The sequence below is a fragment of the Stegostoma tigrinum genome, chromosome 14, assembly GCF_030684315.1.
Source record: "Stegostoma tigrinum isolate sSteTig4 chromosome 14, sSteTig4.hap1, whole genome shotgun sequence".
Lineage (NCBI taxonomy): Eukaryota > Metazoa > Chordata > Chondrichthyes > Orectolobiformes > Stegostomatidae > Stegostoma > Stegostoma tigrinum.
Window position 1 is genome coordinate 12,865,508 of NC_081367.1, and position 21,053 is coordinate 12,886,560.

Consider the following 21,053-nt stretch of genomic DNA (forward strand, 5'->3'; position numbering starts at 1 on the left):
ACTAGTTAATCTGGCTGGAGATACATACCTTGTCATTTTGACTCATTTGGGTGTCTATTTTTGTTTCAACCTTAACATTACTATGAGCAAAGCTGTAGCTGAAATTGTGTGGTGAGAATCTGAGTAGCAAGGAGTTTTTTTTTAAAAAGTAGAAAGTAAAAAGAGGCAATAATCTTTAGATTACATACTGAACCTCAAATAAACTGACTTAAGGCAAATAAGAGTGGAAAGTTAAAATGTATGAATCATTACTGTGGAGAAATAGGGCTTGATTCCTGGAACGTTGGCATGAGTGAGGTGGAAGCATGTGGTGTACTATTCAAACAGCCTTCAGCTGAACCACTGTGGGAACAGTGTACCGGTGAATTGTATTATTGTAGTTCCCTGAAAACCATATGCTGACAACTTTGTGATTGATACCATCTGAATGGCTTGCTGATCTCTATTAATTCTCTTCATCATTCCTCTTTGTCTTTGTAGAATGCAGGCTTCTTGACGTATGCTGAATACTGCAACAACCACGTCAATGCTCTTGCTGAATGGGCTAAACTCATCGTCGTCGAAAAATATGCATACTTTTTTGAGGTTTGTCGAAGGCGGCAGAAAATGATGAGCCTCCCTTTTGATGGATTTCTCATAATGCCAGTGCAGAAGATCTGTAAATATCCACTGCTACTATCAGAACTGCTTAAAGCCACTCCACCTGAGCACAGGTAAGCCTTAAAATGATGTGTTCAAAGAAGGCACAACTTCCACGCAAAGTCACTGCACATACAGAATTGGAGTGCAACATTGTCTTTAAAAGGTGGAACATGTAGTAATCTACTGTCACATATAAATTTCACTAACTATTCACTTCATCATTGCAACAGATTACAAAATGACTGTGGAATGTTCTTTCACGTAGCAAGTTTTCAGTCTCAGTCATGCTTTGTGATGCAGTGAACTGGGTTCTTCCCTGGGAGGCCAAGGACATGGAGTTACTTCCAGTCAGTCTTATATAACGTAACCTAGATCAAAAGTGTCATTTACACTGTCCCGAGAAAAGGGCTTGTTAACCTGTTGGCTAGAAAAATGGTGTACTCAGGGAGACAATTAAAATAAATTCATCTCATCACTAATTATAATTGCTACCTTTGAGATCTATTAGGAGCCGACAACAGAGTGTCTCAGTTGGTTTAGTCAGTTCCTAGTTGGACAATGTACACCAGTAAAAGGAACAGATTTGACATTAGCTTGCTTAACTGCTCTGAGCCAGACTGGGAGCAAACGCTCTTCAATTAACCTCAAAGTTATCAACTAAACAGAGGAAAATTCAGTTCCCTGAATTTCTACTTCTACTTCAATTACTTTTTAAATAGAGAAAAGTGTATCTATATCAATTGGACTGCAGTGGCTCGAGAAGGCAACTCACTACTACCTTCTTATGGGCAACTAGGGATGGGCAATAAATGCTGGATCAATTACTGAGGCTCATATCCTCTGAACAAAAAACAAAATGCACATATATTGCTATCATTTAGGCTGTTATTGTGTCTCCATAGTTCGACAGTCTGCTGACCCTCATTGTTTCTGCATTAAAGGGCACAAATTAATATTAGTAACATTGCTGAAGCACTGAATGACAAATGTCACTTATGGAGCCGAGTTCAGGAGTCAGTCAATGTCAAAACCAAAAAAGGGAAGTCAGTAAATGAAAGCACACACGATTCATGATTGCCCTACAGAAAGCTATCCTGGATGTCTTAACATCAGCATAAGAACCAATAGCGGTGCTGTTGAGTAAATAGGCATCAGCACTTCAGTGGACTAAATAACTGCTTTGTTAAGTAAGTGGAAAAACACCTCTCCTTAGCGATGAGGTGGAGGTATTAAAAATTGTTACCCATCACCAGGCTGATTAATTTTGATATCACTATTTTTCCTAAACTTAAGGGGATTTTATGTGGCAACTTAAAATGTCAGGGAAGAAGCACTAGGTCGAGATTGTTTTTACACAAAAAGTTGCAATCCCCTTTATTGCTGCCAATTAAGCCAACTGGAGGAGAACACAGATATGGAGTATGGAAATGTGCATTTTTTATTATGTGGTAGAGGAAAGTACCAAACAGGTTAGCAAACTTTCAACTTCCTCCCCATGGGAGGTATTATTCTAGGACAGTTAAACAATCATTTGTGGAAGCAGCCCAGTCTTTCCTTCACAGGTTTCAGTGGTGTCAGACACTGCTGCTGAAGGGAAAATAAACATCAGGTCCGCTCTGCACAGAATAAGCGCACAGGAGGTGAAATCAAAATATTTTCCTCATTGTTCATTTGAGTGAAGACAAATTGGAATTGCTATTTCATTTGGTACTGTGTGGTACAGAGAAAGCACTAAAAAATAAAAAAAAACATACAATAGGTCCACTTGGAAAATTAAACCCCTGTGAACTGTGGTCATGTTTCCTGCCAGGCGTTTCAAAGTGTAACAAGTACACCATTAGTAACAGTCTTATTGCTCATTCATCTAGGGATTATAAGAATGTGGAAGCTGCTATAGTTGCCATGAAGAACGTTCTTAACAGGATTAACAATCAGAAGGCTGATGATAACGAAGACAAAATCACAAAGTTACAGAACATCATTTCAGGTTGGCAGGTAAAAACTGGAATTTCCAAGTTTCTCTGATTTATTGCTGAACAAACCCATTGCCTCCTTTTTCTCCACTCCTTCCCCATTCCTTGCGATGTAAGATAAAATCTCTATCTTTTTCAGTGTTGCCTTTCAGAGATTTTGCTGGATAATAACGTAAAAATGTACATAAAGTGTTAAAACATGAAATTTAGTTTGATTTTGTTTTCAATAAATAGTAAACATAACATTTCAACCCTTGCTCCATTTTCCTCATTTGTTGTGCCCCATGAATAGAATCACATTTTATATAATGCCAGTGATTCAAGACCAGAAAGGTGTGCGCCTTTCAGGCTAAGGCATGACATTACAACATTGATGTATCAGTTTATTGATACCTGCCTTACTTGCATCACTCTCTAATGTAGTGTGTTCAGTCCGTCAGCAATATATGTATAGTTATACCAGTAAATACAGAATCTCAGAAATAATGTCACAGAGTTACATACATAGCCATGTAAATAGTTAATGTTGTGAATAGGTTTCAAAACATTTGTCTCAGCAAGAACCCAACTCTATGATATAATGTTACACAGGCTACCATACAGCAAAACAACAAAATATATTGATATGGTTCCGAAGGATGATTTGAATGTATTGAGATGTAGGTCAACTTTAGCCCAAATATGTTCCAAGTCTCTGAACTATTGCTGAATAAATCCATTATTTACATTATTACCAATAAACTCAAACTAATGAGGCCAGACTACATCCCTGATTGTTTCTGTCATTATACTTGCAGATTTCTGGATTGTTTTTAGGCCGACAATTTGGTTTGTTGATGTACCAATGTATTTGTCCATTCCTGTTGACACACTCAGCACATTTCTCTCATGCCCTATGTATTCAGCAGAGATTTGTTAATTAAACTTTAATAAGATCCACATTTCTGAAACTCACACTTGAAGGGTGAGAAATTACTTTTGTACTAAAAGCAGGAGATGATTCATAGATAAATTCAAGGACTTCTCCTTCCTTCCCCACTGTTTCCATTTGCAGAACCTCCATTTGTTTGGTTAGCTGCAGCTTTAGCTGAATTTCCATCCAGTAAACGAGGTGTGTTTGACTGGATGACCTAATGATCAATAAAGGATCTAACTCTGCTGCAATTAATGAAAACAACCATCTGAATTTTGTGGGAATACTAACAGTGAAACCAATGTTCGCTGTCATCCACCAAAAAAAAGAGGATAATAAAACTTTGGGAGTCTACACATGCACAAAATACTGCAGCATTCACTTTCAATAATTCTCTCCACCAGAGGGTGCATGGTTCAGGTCCCATCAGAAAAAGAAACACTTTTTGTCTGAGCATTTTCTCAGCAACACTGAAGTTTTGTACTACCCAAAGGCAATGGTTAACAACTTGTTGGGAACTTCCAGTCTTAAGTAGCTAGTCTCACTGTAAAAATCCTTGAAACATTGATGAATGAGGCATTACTAGTGTTTTTTTAAATTTAAACAGAGTATTAACATTAGAATTATTCAGGTAGACACCGCCGCTGCCCCTGAAATAATTAATTCTAAGCTTGTAAAATGTCAAAAGTACCCCATAGTTAAAAAAAAACTGTTTTCATTTGTAAACTTCATCCTTTTTTAAGCTTCTACCTTAATCCGTCATCATAAGTTAATTCAACACCTGAAAAATTAATTTTAAAAAGTGAGGAATATTAAGCACATATGACTTGCTGGTTTGTGATAATGGGAACTGCAGATGCTGGAGAATCCAAGATAATAAAATGTGAGGCTGGATGAACGCAGCAGGCCCAGCAGCATCTCAGGGGCACAAAAGCTGACGTTTCGGGCCTAGACCCTTCATCAGACATGATGAAGGGTCTAGGCCCGAAACGTCAGCTTTTGTGCCCCTGAGATGCTGCTGGGCCTGCTGCGTTCATCCAGCCTCACATTTTATTGACTTGCTGGTTTGCTGTGTGTGACTAAATCAAAGTGACTGGCTGCTGACCTGCTCACTGCCACCATGACTACTGCATGCCAAGATTGTCAATTGATGTGGCACCGGAGTTAAGCAGATGTTGGAAAAGGGAAGAAAAACACACTACAACTCATGCACAAATTTATCTTAGGTCAGCGAGTCATTAAAACAGCTAAGGATGGATGCAGGAAAGCATTGAGCGTATATTCCCCTGCTACAGGATCTCCTGCTACTTGGTTATAATCTACATCCAGGTTTTGTTCATTTTCTTTAGTGAAATTCATATACACTGTACATCAAACAGAAATAAAATGGGGCTGCTCTTCATGAAATCTTTCTAATTCTTAGGGTGAAGATCTCATTGTCCTCAGCACTCAGCTGATCCAACGTGGTGATCTAGTTGTTCTGATGCATCCACGTGCCAGGGCAAAACAATTTCTGGCATTTCTCTTCGACCATCAGATGATTTTATGCAAGAAGGTAAAATCACAGCTAAGGGGTTGATCATTAATGACTGACATAAAATAATCTCATGATCAGTGTTATTAAATAAAATGTATTTGCTTTTCTTTTCTTTTGGTTTGATAATCAGTTACATCAAAAATGAGGTGAGGATGTTAATTTAGGACAAGATTATAATGAAACTGAGCTAACAATTATGTGCTTTAATTTTCTCACATTCATCTCTACCTTTCAACTTGGTGTCAAAATTGACAGACATTCTTACATCATCTTTCTCATTGTCCGCCCACAAGCTCCTTTCTTCAACACTTCACACTCTCTGTGCAGTCATTTCATTGAAAAGTCCGAAACTTACCCCGACTGACCTTCTGATCATCCATCATTTCCCTCCTCAGTGATTTAGTCAGGGTGATAGTGTCATTAGATGAGCAAACTTGAATCCAAGACTAATACTCTGGGGATGAGAGTTCAAATCCCACCATAGAGCTGAATTCTATTAACAAATCTAGGTTTTAAAGGTAGTTTTAGCCGTGGCAACAATGAAACTACTACTGATTGTTGTCAAGATTGTTCTAATTAACTAGTGCCCTTTAGGGAAGGCATACCAGGTCAGGCCTACATGTGACTCCAGACTCATGTTGTTGACTCTTTAGTGTCTCCCGAAATAGATGAACAAAACAATTATGTATTTCCAAAAAATTCTGGCCCTGCCAATGATGCCATAAGAGAATAAAAAGGAAGGAGAGAATTCTGACACTCCCTACCTAATTGAATCAGCCCCCATTCAGGAATCTGACTTTTAAAAGTTCCAAATTTAACCTTTCAATTTTCCCAATCTTACATACTTGGGGCTAAATCTGGCTTCTACCTCACTCACTACACTGGGGCACTTGTCACAACTGATGTTTTGTATAAAGCGAGTTTCAGGGCTGAGTTTCATATTAAAGGTATGAAATGGAAACTGGAACTGTTTCTCAGCCACCAACAAGCTCCTGCGCAATTCATGTGGGTCAACACCTTAATTAGTCTGGAATCACATTTGTAGTCAGTCAATTAGTGATAAAAAATGTGTGGGACTGGATGAACACAGCAGGCCAAGCAGCATCTTAGGAGCACAAAAGCTGACGTTTCAGGCCTAGACCCTTCATCAGAAAAGGGGGATGGGGAGAGGGTTCTGAAATAAATAGGGAGAGAACCCCTGAGGTTTGTCCGGAGGGCGGAGGGCAACTTCTTCAGGTTAGGCATCCCTGGAAAAGGCTTTGCAGTGAGGTTAAAATTGTGTCAGAGAAAATAGGAACTGCAGATGCTGGAGAATCTGAGATAACAAAAAGTGTGGAACTGGATGAACACAGCAGGTCAAGCTGCGAAGCCTCTTCTAGGGATGCCTAACTTGAAGAAGTTACCCTCCTGCCTCTGGACAAACCTCAGGGGATCTCTCCCTACTTAAGAACCCTCTCCCCCTCCCCCATTTCTAATGAAGGGTCTAGGCTCAAAACGTCAACTTTTCTGCTGCTAAGATGCTGCCTGGCCTGCAGTGTTCATCCAGCTCTACACTTTGTTAACAATGTTTTGAGTCTGATATGATGTGACATGAGAACTTGAGGGTTAATATTGCAATATTAATAGTACTTGACAACTTTCTCATTCCAACATCATCATGAGTGACTTGTCAGTTCATAGTTTTATTGATGGCTCCAGGAGGCTATTAAGGGAGTAGTTATCATAGACATGTGGCTATAATTCAAACGTTTGCCTCGTACAACCTCAACATGACATTCTAACTCCAATACTCCAAGGTCTGAGCAATGAAGGCCAGCATGCTAAACGTCTTCTTAACTACCCTAGGATGCAAATTTCAAAGAATTACTTATCCGAAGCCCTAGGACTCTCTGCTCTATAACACTACATAGGGTTCCACCCTTAATTGCTAAGTCCTGCTCTTGTTTGTTTTACAAAAATGCAATACCTAGTACTTGTTTGCGTTAAACTCCATCTTTCACTCCTTAGCCCATTGACCCAGCTGATCAAGATTTCTTTGCAATCTTAGATAAGCTTCTTCACTATCCACTCGATCAACAATTTTGGTGTAATTTGTAAACTTACTAACCATTCCTTCTATTTTCTCCACTAAATCATTTATATAAATGACAGAAAAATGTGAATGCAGCTCTAATCCCTGTTGAACACCACTGGTCACAGGCCTCCAGTCCAAAAAAGGAACAATCCTCCACCACTACCCTACCACAAGGCCAATTTTATATCCAAATGGCAAACTCACCCTGGATTCTATATGATCTAACTTTACTAATTAATCTACCATGCAGAACCTTAAAAAGGGTTCACTAAAGTCCAAGTAAACAATATTTATTGCTTTGTCCTCAATCGTTTTGGTTATACCATTATATAATTTTAAAAAAAAATCAAATTTGAGAATTAATAGGAACAGCTGATGCTGGAGAATCCGAGATAACAAAGTAAAGAGCTGGATGAACACAGCAGGCCAAGCAGCATCCTAGGAGCACAAAAGCTATTTTCTGATGAAGGGTCTAGGCCCGAACATCAGCTTTTGTGCCCCCAAGATGCTGCTTGGCCTGCTGTGTTCATCCAGCTCCACACTTTTGTTTTTAAAATCTCAAATTTGAGACATGGTTTCTTTTGCACAGTCATGCTGACTAATCATTTCTTGCCTCTCCAAATGCGCATAAATCCTATCTTTCAGGATCACTTGCAACAACTTAGCCACCATTGATGTCAGACTCTCAGGTCTGAGATAATGGGAACTGCAGATGCTGGAGAATCCTAGATAACAAAGTGTGCAGCTGGATGAACACAGCAGGCCAAGTAGTTGCCCGCCTTCTCCTTACTGTCTTCCTTAAATAAAGTTTCAACATTACCGCTCCCCCTCCAGTCATCAGGCATCTAACCTTGATTATAAATGATAGAAATATTTCTGCTACAGGTCCCGCAATTTCCTCCCTAACTTCCTACAATGTCCTGGGATACACTTGATCAGGTCCTGGAGATTTATCCATTTTAATGCTTTCTAAGACCTCTAGCACCTCCTCTTCTGCAATGTAAAATGTTTTTAAAAACTATTTATTTCCCTGAGTTCTCTAGCCTCCAGTTCTTTCTCCTTAGTAAAAACTGAAGCAAAATATTCATTTAATATCCCTTCCATCTCTTGAGGTTCAAACCAAATCATCACATTCATCCTTAAGGGGGCCAACTCATTCTGTGCTTATTTTTTGCTCTTAAGGTCCTTGTAGAATCTCTTTGGATTATCCTTATCTTCCAAGACTACCTCATATCCCCTCTTTGCCTTCGAGAGTTCTCTCTTAAGAATGCCCCAATATTCTGTATATTTTTCTAGAGATTCATTTAATTCCAGTTGTCTATGTCTAGTATATGATTTTTATTCTTGACCGAAGCCTCAACACCTTTACCGACCATTCATTCCTATCTTCCCAGCTCAGCCTTTCACCCTAATAAGAACATATTGCTTCTGAACTCTTATCATTCCTGAAAGCCTCCCACTTATCTGTCATCACTGAGCTGGTTGATGGAAGATCTTACATTCAGTGTTGTGAAAGTAACTAACTGGAAGCGTTAACCAAATGTAAATAGAGAAAAGTAGTGCAGTTTTGAATGCAATACATGACTAATTTACTGATTGGGACACTATCAAGTTTAGATGAGAATGTGGCAGCAAAGCGGATTGAAGTTGAGAAAATGTGCGTTAATGATGTGTGTTGTGGCACTGTTCACAGGACCTGCTACGCCGTAATGCGCTGTACTTCAAAGCAAGGATCGACATTGACCGAAGCATAGTGAAGGATGTGGAAGATGGAAGGGATGAAGAATTCGATTGCCGGGTCAGGAATGCTATCAAACTTAAAAGCAAGTTTGAGAATAAACCTAGCAAACTTCTTTTTACAAAGAATCTTGCAGACAAGCAATTGTGGCTTCATGCCTTTGAGGAGGAAAGAAAAATATCTGAAGGCGAGCTAGAAGCAGGTATGATGGCACACATGGAATTAAAGTTGTGGAAAGGGCAGCAGAGGGAAGTTGATGAGTGCTTCTTATTTAAAACCTTTCCCTTAATCTTCTCATTAGAGCATTGTAAGGAACTCATATGCTATAATTCACATTATCACAGGATATGTTGTCCTGTGGTCCTGTGTTCAAGCTTTGGGATAGTCAATGCACTGGAATTACCTTCCAAAAGTAATGTTAGGCTTTGAGAGCTCCCTCACCCATAATTGGGTGAATGTGAAGTAGGAATGCAAGGAAAAGAATCATGGGACCAAGTTTCATTCATTAGTTGGCAATCAGAACTCCAGTGCGTTCCTACTTCCCCACCAGGCGATAGCTTTGCACGGAATTAATAGAGCAATAACATCAGATAATACATTTCTTTTACTGTAGCCAATGCAGTGTTCGTTAGCTGCACTGTACTGGAATGTGGCAGAGTAATGCCCCTCACATCCAAAGCGTCTTGAATGACCTACAAATAATTGAAAATGTTCTTATTATTAAAAGCTTTCATTCACAGCTGTTTGCATTCCTTTTTGTGTGTAACAAAGTTGAAAACTGACTTAAGATGTATTTAAGACAGAGATAGATTGATTGATTGATAGATAAAGAGATTAAGCGTTATGGGGACAAGGCAGGAGAATGGGATTAAGCAGCTTATCAATCATGATCAAATGATGGAACAGCCTTGATGAGTTGAATGGCCAAATTCTGATCCTGTGTCTTCTGGACTGATAATGGCCAAATACCAGGTGCAGATGAACTTTAAACACCACTAAAGGAATTAAAATTTATCACAAGCACAGTCAGCCAATGTCATCTTCAACCACACTGAAGTTTTGATACTTACCCAATGTTGCAGTGTCAGAGAATTCTTATTTAGAATTTGACATTTCAAGGCAGCTCTCTTGATTGAAGAGTTTATTATCTCCTACTGTATTGGATCCCAGCTGTGGTCTGCAGAGAACTCTGCATTGTTGAGTATCTGGGATAGAGAGATGGTGTAACTGATGATCAACCACCTAACACACCAGAGTCAAGAGGAGGGAACAAGATATTTGAAGGAGGCATACTTTGTCCTCCCAGATTTCCATTTTCCTCTACTACTGTATTGGTGCCCTTGATCACTCCAGATTCCTACTGTCTCTCTACTCTGCTTGTACAATGATCCCGCTGAACCATTACTTTCTCCATGTTCTGATCTCTTCATCTTCCTTTCCCCTCCATTTCATCAACTCTCTCTCAAGAGATTCTTTCCAAATTTGCAAATCCCAAGGATGTTAGTCTGGAATTTCAGTACATTTGTCCTGCCTTTCACTGTTCTCTGTTCTCTCAACTCCTGACAAGGATGGGAAAGAAAAAATACACACACACACACACACACACACACACACACACACACACACACACACACACACACACACACACACACACACAAAAACAGTTGCCTCACTAATGTCTGTAAAATACAAATACTCTTCACGTAGTACCTTCACACATTGAACGATACGCGTTTGGAATCCCTTCTGCAGCTGAAACACATGAGTAATGCTGGCCTGGACATCTCCCACCACAAGATTCCACCAGACCTGCTGAGTTTCTTCAACAAATATAAAACTATTCCTGGTCAGATTTAAGTATTGCATAATTTTAAAAAAAACAAAACATTCATGGGTTATAAGAGGATGGTGGTGTTGATGTAAGGATTCTAGGGTTTTGATCAAGCGACACTGAAGGAACAGCAATTAATTTACAAGACAAGAAAGGGTGATTGGCTTGGAGACGAACTTGTAGGAGGTGGTGTTTGCACATACTTGCTGTCTATTCCTTCTAGATAGTTGTAGTCGAGGGTTTGGAAATTGCTGTCTGAGAAGCTTTGGCGAATTTCTGCCATGCATCTTGTCAATGATACACACTTCTGCTACTGAACTTCAGTGGTAGAAGAAGAAGAAATTTGTGGGTGTTGTGCCAATGAAGCAGGCTCTTTGAGCAGGTCGGTGTCAAACCACTGTGTTGTTTGAGCTGAGAGTATTTCCATCACACTCCTGACTCGTGCCTTGCGGATGATGGACTAGCACTGGGGGAAGTCAGCAGGTTAGTTACTTGCAGCAGGATTTCTAGCCTTCGACGTGCTCTTATAGCCACTCTAAGTCCAGATCAGCCTTGGCTCAACGGCAATGGCAATGCCATTGAATTTCAAGGGACAATGATTAGATTCTCTTGTTGGGGATGGTCATTAAACCAGAGATAAATAGTTTCTTAAATCAGTAAGGGAATCAAGAGTTACAGGTAAAATGCAGGAAAATGGACATGAGGAATGACGGATTTGCTATCATCCTGTTGAATGGTGGAGCAGGCTCAAGGGGTTGAATTGTCTAATCCCGTCCTAATTTTTGAAAAAAGTAATAAAATCATCTGGCACTTGTGTAACATCAATGTTACTTGTCACTCAAAGCCTAAGCCTAGATATTTTCCAGGTCTTGCTGTATATGAACATGAACTACTTCAGTATCTGAGAGGTGGTGGATGACACTGAACATTGTGCATTCATTGGAAAACATCCCCACCTCTGACCTTAGGATGATGGGAAGGTCATTGATGAAGCAGCTGAATGCTCTCCTGATGAGCTCCTGCAGAGATGCCCTTGAACTGAGATGACTGACCTCCAATAACCACAACCATCACACCTGGTATGACTCCAACCAATAGAGTTCACTCCAAATTCCCATTCATTCTAGTTTTGCTGGAGCTCCTTGATGCCACATACAGTCAAATAAAGGCTTGATGTTTAGGACTGTAACTCTCTCATTGCCTCTGAAATTCAGCTGTTTTGTTTGTGTTTGAGCCAAGTCAGTATTGAGGCTACGAGCTGGGTTGGCCTTGCCAAATCCAAGCCAGAGTGTCAGCAAGCAGGTTAATGTTAAGCAGGTGTTATCTGTAGCACAGTTGATGACACCTCCCATCACTTTCCTGATGATTGAGAGAGTGTACTGATAAGGCAGAAATTGGCCAGGTTGGATTTTATATGCAGGACATGCCAGGGCAATTTTCTACATTGTCAGGAAGATGCCAGTTTTGTAGCCATACTGGAACAGTTTGGCTAGGGTTATGTTTAGTTCTGGAGCCCAATTCTTTAGTCCAAAATATTGGCAGGACCCATGGCCTCTGTTGTATTAATTTCCTCCATTGTTTTTTGGTATCACATGGATTGAATTGGGTTGATGATCTGTGAAACCGGGGGACTCCAGAAGAGATTGATGTGGATCATCCACTCTGCAATTAGATTCATTAAAAAAAAAGAGGCATTAGAAACCTTCCAATTTACCTGTTACGTATGCAAACCCAACATTTGCAGCTTAATTTCTGAGGCTTCCCCTAAAGCTTACAAATGACTACAAGTGGTGAAAACTGCTATTGATAACAAATAATGTATCCTGGGAATTTGGCCAGTGCAATGTTTTTTAAAGCAATTACAAATAATATGTAAATTTGAGTTTCTCCGAGTGTCATTTGCTCTTAAAATTCCACCATCTTTTGTGCCATGCTCAAAATTTACAGATCATAGAAATCATTAGCCACGTCTGTTTTGAATTTACTTTGCAACCTATAAAGTAACAATATTAGAAAAAAGGTGCTTATTTTGCATTTTATAAGATAAAGCCATTTGTAAATTGAAAAGCTGCGTCGAGATTATGATTTGTAAATCTTGATGCAGTTTTTCAATGTACAAATGGCTTTATCTTATAAAATACAAAATAAGCACCTATTTTCCTGGCCCTTAGGTAGCTATGCCCTCAAACCACCAGGATTGCTATTTCCTCTTACTTGCGTTTGGATGGGTTCATTAACAGAGCCTTTTAGAGTAAACACAAAATTCTGAATCATACACACACACACACACACACACACACACACACACACACACAAACACACACACACACACACACACACACACACACACACACACACACACACACACACACACACACACGATCTAACACCTCCACCCTTTGCTACATTGTTGGTATCCGACCAAGAGGTCAGATTAATTGCATCCAGAGAAACCAAGCTTGCAACGATGGTCTTGGGATTTGCGCTGGTGCAAGAGCTGGTTAGATCAACAAGTTTGGGTGGTTCAGAGTAATACCACATGTACAGGTTCAATTCCCATTCTGCTGAGGCAGACTTGGGACCTGCCACCTCCCTCCTTGCACAGATGGCAAGGGCATGTCACCATTGGTAAGGCACCTACAAGGGAGTGTCTCCAGATGAAGCAAGAACAGACAATGAACTGAGAATCTCTCTTTGAGCAAAACACATACCCTTACAGTACTGATGTACCATTAAATTAAAGTAGCCTTCTTTTAGATTGGAAAAAAAAATCCTCAATTGTATGAATTTTACTTAAGCCTTAACTTTGTGCAGAATATTTTGTGTCTGTATTGTTAGAATACAGATAGTCAGTGAGCTTAAAGAGTTAATAAAATGTGAAGCTGGATGAACACAGCAGGCCAAGCAGCATCTCAGGAGCACCAAAGCTGACGTTTCGCAGATGAAGGGTCTAGGCCCAAAACATCAGCTTTGGTGCTCCTGAGATGCTGCTTGGCCTGCTGTGTTCATCCAGCTTCACACTTTGTTATCTTGGATTCTCCAGCATCTGCAGTTCCCATTATTTCTGAGCTTAAAGAGTTACTGTGTCTAGATTGCAAAACTGGAAACTAAGTTACTGTTCCCATTATTTCTGAGCTTAAAGAGTTACTGTGTCTAGATTGCAAAACTGGAAACTAAGTTACTGTAAAAATTTGAAAGCTTTGAGTATCATGTTGAAGCAGTAACTTTGCAAAAATTTTGGGATGGGACATAGTCCATCCAAGAGATGAGTCTGACTCTTGTCTTTGTGTGGGCTTAATTGAGAGAAGAGCTTGAAATCTTATTAAATCCTCCACTTGCATAGGCAAGTTTTGTTAAATGTCTTAAACTACAATGGTCACTAAAAAACAACAAGACAAGAGAAGACATTTTACTTACGTCAATAACAAGAAGTGTCTGTTGCCCACAACCAGGTACAACAACATGCCATAACCATTGTTGTTAGCAATCCTTCGTAGTCGTTCTCCATGACATGCTTAACATTTCTCCTTTTTCCCCTTTTGCAGAAGAGAGCTACTATGATTTTCCAGCACTGAATGTTTCAACTGTCACCCAGGAACAGTTGTCCATTTTGGCACAACCCAAACGCAGGCAATCGAGTTTCTGGCGCAAATTTGTGAATAAACCAACACCAATTAAAGAGTGACCAGACTATTCCGAGGAGCAGTTTGCCAGCCTGTTCCATTTGCAAAGAACATTTTGCTCAATCTGCATCCCAGTGAAGGCCATGGCATCATGGTAATTTCAGCAGGAACTGGGCATGTTCTGTGACCAGTGCACCTGCCGACGCAGCCTGTTAAAGTTTGTTAGAGTCTTGTCTGTTCAGAGGAAATTTCCGCCTGTATCTTTAGAGAATATAGATTTTATTGGACACTCTCCAATGTTTGTAAAGTGTCATCCCTAGGAAGCAAAGCAACTATAGACATGGTCACCACAAGACTTCCACTTATTGCTGTTTGACACACCTTTCGTTGGAATCAAGTCCTGTGTTATGATAATAACTTTTATACTTAAATGTTGCTTAATCAGGCACTGAATTTACATTTGGAATTACAATGTAATTTTGTCAATTCTTCTGGAGATATTGATCAATTGTACAGGGTTCTTAAGTTACAAAAGAAAAATTTTGTTGTCCTGAGAGGTTATGTCAGAAGTTGAGAGGTTAAGTCAGACATACACAGAAGAAGCTGCAACTAAACTTAACTACTGGTTATTAAAAATTTATAGGGAGAAAATTAACTTCCATAATGTCACAAAATAAAGGGTCAGAAGTAGTGGTGCCCATTACAAACATTAATTGCTTTTTTCTTTTGGCATTAGTGGATAGGGAGATTGTGAAGGATGCATAATGGGTGCCAACGTGCAACCAGCTGAGCCTATTTTACAGTCTTCATGCAATGACTTCTGTTGTATAAGGCAATTAGTGCCTGAAATGGTTAACTAATATTGTGAGATAAGGTCCATCTCTCCAGATATCAAGAACTGATTACTGGGGAAGCTAACCAACTGGGTACCAGTGTTGCATGTTTGTTACCAAGTTGGTGTGAAAAATGTTTCAGCCACATTAATGGGTACTTACTACTGGTTAAGCCTTAATAGTCTCACAATGAACGATGACATATCTCAGATGTAGTGTAAACAGCTATTAAGTACAATGTAATAAACTTTAAATTTGAGCCTGCCTTCTTGCCAAAGAATTCACTTACATATAAGTGCCTTTAATGCATTAACATATCCTGAGTAATTCACAGATGCAGAACAAGAAAACAAATCTAACTTACAGAATAGGTGATAAAATCTGAACTGTAGGCTCATTCGAGAGATGGGTTTTAAGAATACACTTGAAGAGGAAAAAAGGAAGACTAAAGGGGTCAAAGGAAGGTTTTCTTGAGTATGAGATGTGGGGTTGTGTGTGACATATCACATTGCTGTGTCAATAAATGTACATGCAAATTACACTGTTTCTGCACATTGAATTTCAATGTTTGTGCTTTCTACTTTTATGCTTTCCTTGCAATATTGAGCAATGTACAGACTTGAGGTTTATGATTAGGCATTTTAGGTTGAAAATATTGGGAAAAATGTCCCAGTTATTTAAGCACTCTGCACAAAGCCAGCTCTCCATTCTCTGTAAAGATTGCTTGATCTTTATCAGTCTTTCATTTGCTGTAATATTCCTTTTGGAATTCTAATGGTTCGAGCACTGTCCGGCTGAAAATTGATTTTCATTACAACTGTAGACTCCATATTGCTTTACATGCAGGTGATACTTCTCATGAGCATTGAAAAGCCTGCCATAGGGTGTCAAAGTCTCCAAAACAGCACAGCTTGTCTGGTTGGCACACCCAGCGAGGCAGGAGGCTCTACCATCACAAGGAAATCAATTGGTTTGAACCCCTAGTCCAGGTTGATTTCTACCTTAATCCCTCAAACATTCCTGCCCTCTGGAGATAGTTGGAGATCATCCACCTAGACAGAAGATAGCCAAGGTTGCCAGGGCAGAAAAAAAAATTGCTGGAGAAACCCAACAGGTCTGGCAGAGTCAATGTCTTGGGTTCAGTGACCCTTCAACAGAACTTGCTGATTTCCAGCTTTCACAATTCTATCCGTCCCTTTAAAAATATAGTACTTTCCCAGGAAACTGGTAGAGGGAGTATTAGTGAGCAAATCGGAACACAACTCTGCGTCCAACAATATTAATTTTCAAATTGCAATATTGATCACAAAGTTAAAAATCAGATTATTGCATCAGAAGCAAACATGGCACACTCCATTCCTAGGTATGTAAATCAGAACAGAATACATCTCACACTGAAGTTCTTCTTGCTATTTGCTGTCACCACAATATTTCAAAGCATTTTCATTTTCCTCAATGAGCTACATAATTGGCTCCCCAATGCTTTTGATATGATTTTATATGATAATGTAAATTTTATAAAAAGTCACATAATCTTGAACAAACTGAGAGGGTGGAATTTGAACCTTTTGAACGCTCATATTGGGAGAATGGTAACATGTGGGGAACTTGGCAGTTTCCAAGTTCCTTTGTCATTGGCACTTTAGCCCAGCCATGTATTTGTATCTAATAGCCAGGTGACATATCGGTAACGTTGCTTGACTAATAACGCAGAGTTACAGGCTAACATTCTAGGGATATGGGTTCAAGTTCCCCCTAAGTTCATTGGTCAAAATTTGAATCCAAGAGAAATCTGGAAGTTGAAACAGTGTGTAACCATGGTGTTGGTTGTCACAATAAACCCAACTGGCTCAGTAATACTTTTGGGGAAGGGAACTGGCCATCCTCACCTGGTCTGGCCTAATTGTGAATTCAGATCCTCTGCAATGTAGTTGACTCTTAAGTGCCCTCTGAGCAATTGGGGATCAGCAACAAAAATGGGCCTGGCCAGTGATGTACATGTCCTGTGGCTGAATTTAAAATAACTGCCTCAGATCCCAGTATCTATTGTCTGTGTTTATAGTAATTGTGGCTGTGCTCCATTCCTAATTTTATAAAAAGCACAAGTGATGGCCTAGCCAGACACACACATTCAATGAACAGATTAAAAAAGAAAAAATTACATCAGCTGCCATGATAACAACATTTCATTTTGAACTATTTAAAAGGCAATGCAAACCTGTTCCACTCATAGATTACATTCTAAACCTGACAATATATTACATAAAGGAATATGCTCTTCCCTGTCCAAGGTAGAAAATACCAGTCAAAGAGACCATGAGGGTGTGGCTGGAAACCCCCAAGAGGGGTAACAACAGAAGTATGGAATCACAACATTCATTCAAGATATTCCAGCCTTGATAATACTAAATTAATTTCTCTAATCTCCCGTTGATACATGAAGACGTCCAAAAGAGGTGGTGCAGAGGAGGTCAAAGACTCAGAGGAAGTCACACATTCAGAATGCGCTATCACAGAACTTATTTAGACACCATGCACCAACTCAGCCAAATAGCTGTGTTTTCAACTGCTGTCACACACATGACTGTAATTTTCAACAATTGGATATAAGAGTTAATGCGAGCATGATATAAGACATTGTCAGGCCATAGCTACAGGTTTTGACAATGAGTTACAGGAAGGATGTGATCACATTTGAGGGTGTGCATAGTAGATTTATGAAGATTTATTTCAGCTTTGAGGGGAAAAACATTAGGGTTGCTTCCTTTGGAACAGAAGGGGCCAGTGGGATTTGGTTGAAGTTACGAAGTGTTTAGAAGCGGTGATAGAAATATAAGCAGGAAATACTTCCCTTTACAGAGAGAGATCAATAACCAGAGGGATAGATTTGAATAAATTGGTAATATTAGAGAGGTTGAGATTTCTTTCACACACATGGTTGTAGAGGCCTGGATTTCTGAATGAATTTGAAAAGTGGTTAACAGGTTAAAAATTTGATTATAAATGAATTTGAAGTGCTGTAACTTTCAGGGTTTTGGACTAAGATTTGGTAAATGCAAATTAAGCTGGATCACTCTTTCCCAGCTGGTGCAGACAATGATAGGCCAATGGCTTCATTCTGTGCTGCTAACTCTCTGTACATAAATGTACTTCACCATAGCCTCTGCATAAATGTTTTGCTACAGCCTCTTGTGTTATGCATGGGTTCAATAGTTGAAATAATGGAAATTCACATATATTTAATGATCAGAAAATCTACAACGTTTTAATCTTTTGTGCAGTGTGCACTGCAATTTAAACGGACGGAGGCTGCATTGAGAGAGAATGGACTGAATTAACAGTTATAGAAAGGAATTAATAAAATTCTCACATGTTACAATAACAACAGAGACGGTGGTATATTGATAATATCACTGGACTAGTAATCCAGAGATCATCCTAATGTTAAAATCTGGAATTCAAAGCTTTTCTCAGTAATGGTGCCATGAAGCAATTATCAACTGCCTCAAAAAAAATCCCTCTGGTTTATTAACCTCTTTGAGGGAAGGAAGTCTGCCCTCCTTGCCCAGTCTAACCTTTGTGTGATTTGAGACCCACAGCAAGGTGGCGAACTTGTACCTACAGACTGGGATGGCCTGGCAAGTTAAGCAGTTGTACCAAACTGCTACTGAAACCATTTGGACTGCGTGATTCAGGAAGGTGGATCTCCATCCACCTCCTCAAGGGAAAGTAAGGATGGACAACCATTCCTTAATTGCCCCATCCCAACAAGGAATTCAAAAAGAATGCAATCAATAGTAATAAAGATGGTGATCTTCAGGTACACTAAAGTGATATTTAATAAAGCAAAGGGGCGATATTGACATTCTAAAAATTAGACAGGAAGCACCAAAGCAATATTGCTCACTGGAATAGTAGTCAATTGCTTTGGTAATGTGAGCCAGCTCTGCCATGTGATCTGCTCCTATTTCTTGTTTCCAGGTCACAAATGTAGCCTAAGTGGAAGAAGCTTTTTAGAATGAGGCTGGCACTCAGATCAGAGGAGCTAAAATGGAATGTATATTTTTATAAAATAGAGGCATTCATTTCTGCGTCACTTTTTCCCAGCACAGGCCTTCCCATTATTATTATTATTATTATTAATATAAAATATAGAAAACAGGTCAGCCAGAATGTGCACAGTAAGCTCCTGCAAACAGCTATGCGAGAATGACCATCATAAGGGCAAATTAACTGTCAATCAAAAGGATAAATATTAACCAGACACCAGGGGTAACTGCCCGGCTCTTCTTTGAGCAGCATCATCGTATCTTTCACATCCACCCGAAAGGGTGTATAATATTTGAAGACGGTATTTCAAACAGTGCAGCACACCCTTAACCAGCTGACTCAAATAAAAATAAGAATGCTATCAAGTGAGTCAATACTGACAGCTGAAAATAAGATAGAGGCCCAATTGGTTTCTGGCCCAAAAAACTTAAAACAAGCATTTGCTTCAGTTCCGGAGATTTAAAATGGGAAGAAATAACTAATGTGAAAATAAGAGAATAGTGATTTCCTGAATGCATGTCTTGCATAACAGGTGAACTGTCAGGCAGCAAATGTGCTCATTTCTTTGTTGCACTTGTGCAAATTTGATACAATCAAGCAATGCTATTGCGGCAAAGGCACCATTACGTATACAGCCATGTCTGAGATATTTCAATTCAATTCAGACAGGTAGATCAGTATTGAATGATCTATATTACAGACATAATAATGTGCAAATGCATAGAGGGTAGCTATATTCTGAGAGGTGAAATAATTTGTGACTGATGAGGAAATAGGAAATATATTTTCTTCCAGTTAAAATATGGAATATTATTGGTGCTGCTATTCTTAAAGAACAAAAAATGCTGTAGTTTGGATGAAAATTCCTAAATATCAAAAGGTTAACTGTTTCTCTTTCAGATGCTGCCCAACCAACTATTTCCATCATTTTCTACTTTCATTCCATATTTTAAGCCAAACCTCACTGCAACAAAACTTATTCTATGTTCACTGCGAAAAATCATCTGACTGTTTGACACCCAAATACAAATATCAAAAACCCACAAGAGAAACATCTTCTGCTGTTTTTTTGACTTTGATTCATCCAGCTCCAGCCGAAAAATAGAAAGGATATTTGCCAAGAAAAGAATACCCCAGCAGAAGCTGTATGAAAGCAATCATGTGAGATTTGCCAGCCAACATTTACAATCTTACGTCAATTATAACATCCAAATCAACTGTACAGAAGAACACACAGGAATGTCAGGCTGTAGTCCATCTGCCTTGGTTTCTACCAACTGTCACATGATACAACAAAAATAGAGTACTTATAATAATCAAATTCTGCACCACAAGCCCCTCTTTACTGTTGGCTGATCTGCTTAGTTTAGCTTTGAATCATCTATGTCGCATTTAAGACTTGAAACCAGACAGGGAAGAGTCATTACATCAAAGAAAGCATGTTAGAAAACAGGATAAGAGTCACCTTTCGCCCAACAAGCATACAGCAGCTGCCCCTCATTATGTCTAATGAGAAGTTTGCAATGATCGCATTATCTACATTGAGAATCCTGAAAGCACCATCCTGAAAGTGACATCATCTCTCAACCTTCCCAACACAAATAGAAGTTGATCAATTTATGTTTGTGTGCTCTTTAAAATGCAAAATGCAAAGATCAATGGCTCCTGTGGTGTAATGGGAGTGACCCGACTTTTAAGGAGAAGGTCCAGGTTTCAGTTCCACCCACTCCAGAGGTGTCTATTGCACATTCAGACAGGGTGATTTGAGAATATTTTTTCCAAAAGTTCCAATATTTTTTTCTTAACTTGCCTTCAAGATTTCAATGGTTAATTTTGGTA

General features: G+C 39.3%; 1 protein-coding gene across 1 annotated transcript in view; it reads left to right on the plus strand.

The window, feature by feature from the left end:
* LOC125457712 (rho guanine nucleotide exchange factor 4-like) overlaps positions 1–14,723 on the plus strand; it is a 43,172-nt gene extending 28,449 nt beyond the window's left edge. The window contains exons 5-9 of the mRNA XM_048542284.2: positions 481–713; positions 2,511–2,637; positions 4,952–5,083; positions 8,833–9,079; positions 14,254–14,723. Coding sequence (XP_048398241.1) covers positions 481–713; positions 2,511–2,637; positions 4,952–5,083; positions 8,833–9,079; positions 14,254–14,393 — 879 coding nt within the window. The 3' untranslated portion in view covers positions 14,394–14,723. The remainder of the gene's footprint in view (positions 1–480; positions 714–2,510; positions 2,638–4,951; positions 5,084–8,832; positions 9,080–14,253) is intronic.
* The last annotated feature ends 6,330 nt before the right edge of the window (positions 14,724–21,053 follow it).